The sequence below is a fragment of the Rosa chinensis genome, chromosome 5 (genome assembly GCF_002994745.2).
Source record: "Rosa chinensis cultivar Old Blush chromosome 5, RchiOBHm-V2, whole genome shotgun sequence".
Taxonomy (NCBI): domain Eukaryota; kingdom Viridiplantae; phylum Streptophyta; class Magnoliopsida; order Rosales; family Rosaceae; genus Rosa; species Rosa chinensis.
In genome coordinates, this window is record NC_037092.1 from 31,691,146 (window position 1) to 31,700,870 (window position 9,725).

At 34.3% G+C, this 9,725-nt stretch overlaps 1 protein-coding gene across 1 annotated transcript; it reads left to right on the forward strand.

Annotated features, from left to right (window-relative positions):
- The first annotated feature begins 8,547 nt into the window (after positions 1–8,547).
- LOC112203636 (L10-interacting MYB domain-containing protein-like) lies at positions 8,548–9,511 on the forward strand. The gene is made up of 2 exons (XM_024344568.2): positions 8,548–8,895; positions 8,979–9,511. Exons 1-2 carry the CDS (start codon positions 8,548–8,550, stop codon positions 9,243–9,245), a joined length of 615 nt encoding a protein of 204 aa, XP_024200336.1. The 3' UTR covers positions 9,246–9,511.
- Positions 9,512–9,725: the final 214 nt, after the last annotated feature.

A 9,725-nucleotide genomic window follows, 5' to 3' on the forward strand; every position in this document is an offset into this window, starting at 1 on the left:
TATTTATTGAGGTGACATTAACCATCTTCAACCCATCAAGGCTAAATTATAATCCTAAATTATATTTTAAAATTTGAATATGTTATATATATATATATATATATATATATATATTTTATCAGATTCTTACTTATAGAAATTGAAAGGGTGGTTCTATTTGGACATTAAAATTTGATATTTGAGCCTCCAATTTTTTTTTTCAGTTATTAATACTCTTTGTCAAGTCAGATGAAAAGACAAATAAGGATAATGAGAGAAAAATGAAAAAAAAAAAAACTCTTCGTACCTCCCACAAATATAACATTCAATTAATTTTTTTTTTCCGGAATTTCCTTATATTGCCTATATAGTTTTACAATTTACCTAAAACAATTACGTAAAAATAATAATTTCTATATATAGCCATCATTTAATACAAAAGTAAATTCAAAGCAATCTGATTTGAAATTTCCCTAACTAAATTAATTGAATATTATGATTTAGTAATTACTCGATCTTCCAACCCAAAACCCGTGAAATCCTTCTTCTAGCAAATTCAAAGGGATTCCAGGAACATATCAAGATTGAGAACTAACCTTTGATTAATTTTGGTAGAGGAGAGACCTACTCATAAGAGAGCAATATCATTTAATTTTGATTCATTCTTCTTCTCGTGGTTGAAGATAGATATAAAAAGTAGAGTAACAGATTATTGTATCTCATCTATAAAGGTGTTTTGGTAAAAATAAGGAGGTCTACTTAGCTTTTCAAGTATTCTAAAAAGTAAATTAGAGGTGTACTAAGTATGGGAGGTCCAAATAGCAAATTTGGAGGTCTAACTAGAACCACTCTATTGAAATCATTTTTATGATAAAAAATATTTTTCCGGTTGTACTTTTTCCGAGAGCAAAGCCGTCATCTGAGTTGTTGAGTTCAGACCCGTCTGGCGCTAAGAAGAAGGCTAGTCCATCAGCGGCACTCCACGTTAAATTGGCATCATCTGACACATAAATGGGGAATGTAAAAGTTGTGGTGAAATCGGTGAGTTTTCTGGTTGCATTTTGTCGGAGCAGGAATGGTTGCTTGTAGTTAGCTTGACCAGTTCCACCCTTTGGCTGGTCTTTTGCGCTTCTAGTGAGGTAGAGAAATTGGCTGTCAATATAAGCGCTTCCATTTCGAGTAATATTGACAATATCTTCTGGCTTAAAGCTCGGGATATTAAAGCTTAATGGAGTTGCAGAAGGACAGAAGAGAAAGATCAAAAGATACAATCTTGGTGCAAGAAGGAATTGAAGTTTTCCTGACCAGATTTATCTCATGTCACCGGAGTGATTGACAACCATTTTGAGGAGAGTTAGATATCTAAGCCGTTTTGGATCGTAGACTAAATATTATTGGTGCTTAAGAAAGTAGGAGTAGCCATTGCTTTTGAATTATTGCCCATACTTCTCTCATGCTTTTGAAGACTTGGACAAGAGAGTGTCTGCTGACCACAGTTCTGCTATCCACATGGGGCCTTCTCCAACTTTTGGGCTAAAAATAACCCATGGGCTAAATTTTATTTCTGATTTCTTTACTATTTATTGTGGTAACATTAACCATCTTCAACCCGTCAAGGCTAAATTATAGCCCTAAAATATATTTTAAAAATTTGAATATGTTATATATATATATATATATATATATATATATATATCAGATTCTTACTTATAGTAATTGAAAGGGTGGTTCTAGTTAGACATTAAAATTTGATATTTTAACCTCCAATTTTTTTCAGTTATTAATACTCTTTGTCAAGTCATATGAAAAGACAAATAAGGATAATGAGAGAAAAATGAAAAAAAAAAAAAAAAAAAAAACTCTTCGTAGCTCCCGCAAATATAACATTCAATTAAAAAAAATTCCGGAATTTCCTTATATTGCCTATATAGTTTTATAATTTACCTAAAACAATTAGGTAAAAATAATAATTTCTATATATAGCCCATCATTTAATACAAATGTGAATTCAAAACAATCTGATTTGAAATTTCCCTAACTAAATTAATTGAATATTATGATATAGTTATTACTCGATCTTCCAACCCAAAACCCGTGGAATCCTTCTTTTAGCAAATTCAAAGGGATTCCAAGAACATATCAAGGTTGAGAACTAACCTTTGATTAATTTTGGTGGAGGAGAGACCTACTCATAAGAGAGCAATATCATTTGATTTTGATTCATTCTTCCTCTCGTGGTTGAAGATAGATATAAAAAGTAGAGTAACAGATTATTGTATCTCATCTTTAAGGGTGTTTTGGTAAAAATAAGGAGGTCTACTTAGCTTTTCAAGTATTCTAAAAAGTAAATTAGAGGTGTACTAAGTATGGGAGGTCCAAATAGCAAATTTGGAGGTCTAACTAGAACCACTGTATTTGAAATCATTTTTATGATAAAAAATATTTTTTCAGTTGTACTTTTTCCGAGAGTAAAGCCGTCGTCTGAGCTGTTGAGTTGGGACCCATCTGGCTCTAAGAAGAAGGCTAGTCCATCAGCGGCACCCAACGTTAAACTGGCATCATCTGGCGCATAAATGGAGAATGTAGAAGTTGTGGTGAAATCGGCGAGTTTTCTGGTTGCATTTTGTCAGAGCAGGAATGGTTGCTTGTAGGTAGCTCGACCAGTTCCACCCTTTGGCTGGTCTTTTGCGCTTCTGGTGAGGTAGAGAAATTCGCTGTCAATATAAGCGCTTCCATTTCGAGTTATATTGACAATATCTTCTGGCTTAAAGCTCGGGAAATTAAAGCTGAATGGAGTTGCAGAAGGACAGAAGAGAAAGATCAAAAGATACAATCTTGGTGCAAGAAGGAATCGAAGTTTTCCTGACCAGATTGATCTCATGCCGCCAGAGTGATTGACAACCATTTTGAGGAGAGTTAGATAGCTAAGCCGTTTTGGATCGCAGACTAAATATTATTGGTGCTTACGAAAGTAGGAGTAGCCATTCCTTTCGAATTATTGCCCATACTTCTCTCACACTTTTGAAGACTTGGACAAGAGAGTGTCTGCTGACCACATTTCTGCTATCCACATGAGGCCTTCTCCAACCTTTGGGCTAAATTTTATTTCTAATTTCTTTACTATTTATTGATGTGACATTAATCGTCTTCAACCCGTCAGGGCTAAATTATAGCCCTAAAATATATTTTAAAAATTTGAATATATTATATATATATATATATATTTTATTAGATTCTTACTTATAGTAATTGAAAGGGTGGTTCTAGTTGGACATTCAAATTTGATATTTGAACCTTCAATTTTTTTCTGTTTTTAATACTCTTTGTCAAGTCATATGAAAAGATAAATAAGGATAATGAGAGAAAAATGAAAAAAAAAAAAAAAAAAAAAAGCTCTTTGTACCTCCCACAAATATAACATTTAATTAATTTTTTTTTTTCGGAATTTCCTTATATTGCCTATATAGTTTTATAATTTACCTAAAACAATTAGGTAAAAATAATAATTTCTATATATAGCCCATCATCTTCCAACCCAAAACCCATGGAATCCTTCTTCTAGCAAATTCAAAGGGATTCCAGGAACATATCAAGATTGAGAACTAACCTTTGATTAATTTTGGTAGAGGAGAGACCTACTCATAAGAGAGCAATATCATTTGATTTTGATTCATTCTTCTTCTCATGGTTGAAGATAGATATAAAAAGTAGAGTAACAGATTATTGTATCTCATCTTTAAGGGTGTTTTGGTAAAAATAAGGAGGTCTACTTAGCTTTTCAAGTATTCTAAAAAGTAAATTAGAGGTGTACTAAGTATGGGAGGTCCAAATAGCAAATTTGGAGGTCTAACTAGAACCACTCTAATTGAAATCATTTTTATGATAAAAAATATTTTTCCAGTTGTACTTTTCACATTTGATGTGTTGCTTCACAAGGAATGTTGTGTGTCATTATATACAAGACCCTTATTTGGAAGGAGATGCACCTGCGATGAGTTGAGGATACGGTGCATCATACTTTGACCTGTGTGTCCGAAACGATCATGCCATAGCAAGTAGTTGCTTGAATTAGTTAGATTCTAGCTAACATATTTCAATTTCTCCAATGTACGCTTCTGGCCACACACTTGGAGGTTATGCAAAGATATTACACTCATTTTTCTCAGTGGTTTCAACGTGATAACTGGTTGTTCGAATATCCATAATACTCAATAACGTTCTTTTGGAACGTGGAGATTATAAGGCCTCATTAATGGTAGGTTCAGTACCATTGGACAACATACAGTGGGTTTTGCCATAACCCTCTATCAGGTTGGATTGGCCTGATACAGTTGTCACAGAGATATGAATAGACAATAAGTTTGAGAAATATCTCCGATCTGGGAGTATGGTGTGCGTAATAGCATATTTAACTAGATAACAAACTTTCCCACAGAATATGCCTATTCATTTATTTAATTCAATGGATCACATGTATAAATAATTTTATTGAATTAAATATATTCGAACATAACTACATTTCTATAATCCAAAATAATTGAAAACATAAATCACCAAAATCCTAAGATGTTTCATTCATTAAGATGAAATAGATATGGCACAAGGGGCCAATTATACCCATGTCTTCGAGTTCTAATCCTCCGTATGTTCAGTAACTGCCTGAAAATTCATGATCGCTAGTGTAGAATCGATAAAAAATGACCCTTCAATAAAGTTGGTATTTAAAGTTCCGCGACCGGCGTAATACTCATCTACTACTTCGGCTATCGCACAGCAGGTGCAGGACCAACAGTCAATTCCTCCACAACGATAACAAAGATCATGCTGATTTTGGTGGCGGAGGGCTGAACCAGTGTTCCTTTCCACTTTGGCTTGTTGGGCAGGGGGACTATAACATGGGGCCATTTGGGCCGATTATATGGGCCATTTATGGGCCCACCTCTCTTTCCTTGTCTCGAAAGATCGAACTTTTTGTCCCTTCCACGGCCACAATTTCTCCTTTTGCAATTAGGTTTGCGATGAGTAACATCATTTGCTTCAAGCAAAAGTGTTGCTTAGGTACCGACGGGCTTGGCTTGATCATTCCTCAACAGGAGGTTGTTGTTCATTTCAGTGAACAACAAGATAGTAATCAATTCTGAGAATTAGTAAAGTGCCTCTCCTTGTATTGTTTTGGGCAGATGGGCTTGTTTAATATCTTGCTAATCATATCTTGCTTCAGGCAAGAAAGCATGCCAACTTTAGATAATTTCTTCCAGAAACTTTCAATTGCAAAAATTTGATATTAAAGAACAAATAATCATGGGAAGTGCTTTTTGAAAAAATCTATGAGCAACAAATGGGAACTTCGAGTTCTTACAACATGGTATGACAGATCAGATTAAACATGTAAAATCTACTGGTTTTATCATGTGTGGTGAATTTATGAAGGAAACTTCAAGTTTCTTAAATGGCATTATCGAAACTACAAGTTCGATTTATGTATGAACTACTGGTTCATTAAGAACTTCTAGTTCATTAGATACCTGCATTTTCTACACATATATTTTAGTACGAAAATTTAGACAAGTAACATAAAAATATTGAATAAAGCAAATTGTAATAATATCTCACAAATTGGATAAATGGAAATCATAAATCAATTGAGATATTAATTTCATGCTAGTAATATAACAGATTAATTATCACACAATTATGTGAATAAATGCTTTCGGCAATTAATTACACATATTAGATATGGTGAATCTATTTACTATATCAAATCATTTTTCCTTTTATTTTTGATTCTGTTGTACCAAAGAAGGAGTGGGCTTGATAGTGAAGCCTACAGGGCTTAGTTTGCAAGCTCGTGACCTAGGCTTTCATGTACTAGTCAAAAAGGTGTGTGAGGCCTGCTGGGCTGCTAGGTCCCTAGGAGGGAGAGTGGGTCTGCTAGGCTCAAACTGGTCTGCCAATGAATGAAAAATTATTACTCAACCCTTTCGGTAACTCCAATTGAATACGACCAGGTAAGGAAAGATGAGGTTTAGGTGGAGCGAGGCTCACTTAAGTACACAGCCTCATTTGAACCTTACCTAGACATCGCATCCAAATGGATGAGTCTACTTTGAGAAGATTCATAACCTTTGTCATGGCAACACGTGGCGAGCTTCTGTTCTAGCCTTACAACTTGGGCCTGAGCTTCTGGCTCGGATTTGTTGTTGTGACTTTGGACTTGATTTTGAGCTTCTGACTCAGTCTCATTTAATATTCACAATTAATCTTTTATATTTTTTTGCTTTAAGTACTTCTGGCATTAACGCTTCATCAATGTACCCCATAAATATTACATAATCATTATGGCAATAAACTTAATGTACAACATTAAGAAATTGTAATGAAGTAAATAAATATCGTAAAGTCAATAATGAAATTATTATGGTGATGAGCGTAATATACGGCATTAACAGGAAATGATGCACGTACGTTATTATGGCAATGATTTGAATAAACGCTTCTGCCATTACAGTAATATTAAATAGGAATCATACAGGTCAATGTGTCATGATATATGTCAATCAAATCCAAAAACATGAACAAATATATATTTACCAAATAAATAATCAGATAGGATTAGGGTTCATGCATCATGGTGATTGTTCACATAATCAAGTTTGAAAACATGAATTAAAATTAGAATTTGGAGAACTTAACTCAATGTAGAACTGAAGAATCTTCATCTTATTTGTGCAGAACTGAGAAGGTTGTCTTCTCAGCCAATCCAACCAATCCAATAGCTTGTTTGTGATTCAGACCCTAAACTAGATTGAATGATGATCCTCCTTTGGTTGATCAGCAATTTCAGAGCTTTTCGTGCTCCAAAAAACTATTCTTAATGGTAGAACTATTCGTGTTGATAACGTGTTGTAAAACGATAGTAAAAGAATTTGAGAGAGAGAGAGTTTAGACACAGAGAATGAAGTATGAGAAAATGGAGTAATTCTATTCATCTCACAATGAGGTTTATATAGGAGTACCTCAAGTTTACAAAAGGTAACTATTTAACGATTACATCAATCACTCGTCTGATTACAGTCAATCAATCGCTAATTATATTCTGTTAATCACCAATCGATCTTAGTTGGCGTATATCACGCAACACTAATTGGTATTACATGAATAGCCACATTAATATTTACAACACCAACAACACCCTTATCCATTATAGAAAATATCAGTCATTATCCTCTAAATAATTTGTTCTTATCGGTAAGAACACTAGGCGCCAAGCCGCCAAGAACAGAGGCCTGCTACTCTTAGGTTCCTCCATTGGCGGGAGAGAGTCAAGAAACGGCTACTTATCAGCTCTAACTATATATATATATATACATACACACATCTGTTCTCATCAAGAACAGATGCCTACCACTGTTTTTTTTGGGGGGGGGGGGGGGGGGGGGGGAATAGAGTCAAGCAACGGGTATCATCAATCATCTTTCTTTCTTTCTTTCTTTCTTTGCTTATTTCTTCCTATATGGTTCTCATCTTTTTCGTTTTATTCTATTGCTTCCCTTGATCTGTGTATATACTCATGGCATCAATCTTGTGAAAATATATACATGAGATAGATTTTGATTTTTTTTCTTCCCTTTTTCTTCTATTGTTTCCGCTGTTTATATGCTCACGAATTACAAGGCATATGATTTGAGTGACAAGAAAACGAGTTGAAGACATGAATTTACAAAATGGCCTTGTTGCTACTATGTGATGTTTATATTTGCTGTAATGTATGCCTTTTCTGCAGTCCATTTTTAAGATTTCATTCCATTACTTCTGCTGGGTTTGCTCATCTATCCTTCATAGTTGTGTTTAACTTGAAAGAATAGAGTAGTGAGTCAGGGTTTTGATAGTTTCGAGCACTTGGAGTTTCTTTGATTTGAGCTTTTCCCTTTTCTTTTTTTTGTCAGTAAGGTCAAGCACAAGTTCGTGTTTTGCTGTTCCTGCTGTGGTTTGCTGTTTGTGTTGTGGTCTCAAGTAATGATATTTCCTGAAATTCTGTAAACTAGATGGATTGTTATTCTATTATCCACATGGATATGGATCCAACTGGTTATTTCTAAATTTTTATCCATGGTAACGATTTCGCTTCCAAAACTGATCAATGATTGACAACTAGTGCAAGACTTTGGTTTCTGCTATTGTAGTGTAGGATGTAGACAGGTCTGTTACATAGTGATCTATCTTTTTGGTTTTCTGTGCTTATTGAAGAATTTGTTGTGTGGAATCTGTTTTCACCTCATCAAATAGAAAATTTCATATGCATATTTTTTCCTAATTTGTCTCTACACTGTCTATATAGTACTTTGATGTACTAGTTAACCAGTAGTTAAATTTTAGACTCTGAAACTATCAAAATTCTTGGCATGCTTTGTACAGCACATGATACAAGGATGCAATGTCATCAGGTTAATATGCACTTGGTCTTTCTTTCTTTTTCTTTTTCTTTTTTTTTTGGGTATTTCTATTTCAATTTTCACAAAATAAAGATAGAGATAGAAACTTAAACCAAATTTTACATTGAAAACAGAGATGGGAAGGAAGAATACTAATGAAATTGGGGGAAGTGGATCACAAGTTAAAGTTGTATGGAATGATTATAATGTATCCAAATTTTGTGATCTGTGCATCAAGTTGGTGGATGTTGGACATTGTCCTAATACTCATTTTGACAGAGAAGGATGGGAAAGTTTGGTAGTAAACTTCAGTAAAGAAACCGGCAATAACTATGATAAAACTCAATTGAAGAATAAGTGGGATTCACTTAAAATTGAATGGAAGTTGTGGAAAGAACTAGTTGGCAAGGAAACTGGTTTAGGGTGGAATCCTAGCAAGGGCACTGTTGATGCACCTGCCGAATGGTGGCATAGTAAGATTCAGGTGTGTAACTTCATTACTAGATTACGTTGTCAATTAACTATAGTATCCTTATTTCATTTGATAACATTTCTCTCCAAAATTAGGTCAATCCTGAATATGCAAAACTGCGTAAAAAAGGTCTTAATCCTGAATTGGAGAAGAAGCTAGATAAAATGTTTTCAAACATTATAGCCACTGGTGAACATGCTTGGGCACCTTCTTGTGGGAACCTTCCATCTCCAAAATCAGACATATGCAAGGATGATGTCATTCCACTTGAAGGCAGTGATGATTCGGTGGATTTTACTCCAATAGAAAGAAGTGGGGGTAAGGAAGGTGTTTCAAGGAGAGGGAAAAAAAAGATTGACTGATGATGCTGAATTACAAGCTAAAGCGGAAAAGAAACCTAAAGGACCCATTGTTTTAGGCAAGCAGAAGGTGGGAGGTGCTACAAAGTTATCTCATCAAATAGATTGTTTTATTGATGTTGTTGAGAATAAGAGTGCTGGAACATCAAACAGTGTGAAAAGCACAGAAAGCTATACTATTGCTGAAGTAATGAAAGCACTTGAGTCTGTCCCTTATTGCGAGCCTGGGAGCACTTTGTGGTTGTTTGCAACTCAACTCTTTTTGAATAAAGAAAAGAGAGAGATGTTTGATGTAATTAAGCTTCAATGGCTTCAGTACGAACATGCTGAAAAATAGGGGGAAGCGTAGAACTGAGTTTTAAAATATTTGGTTTATATTTTTTAGTTTAGTTTGTTTCTGTTAATTGGTCATTGTCGTATGAAAATTATTTTAATAAAGTACTTTATCTCTGCTTTTCAATCATATATTATTTCATTATTTGT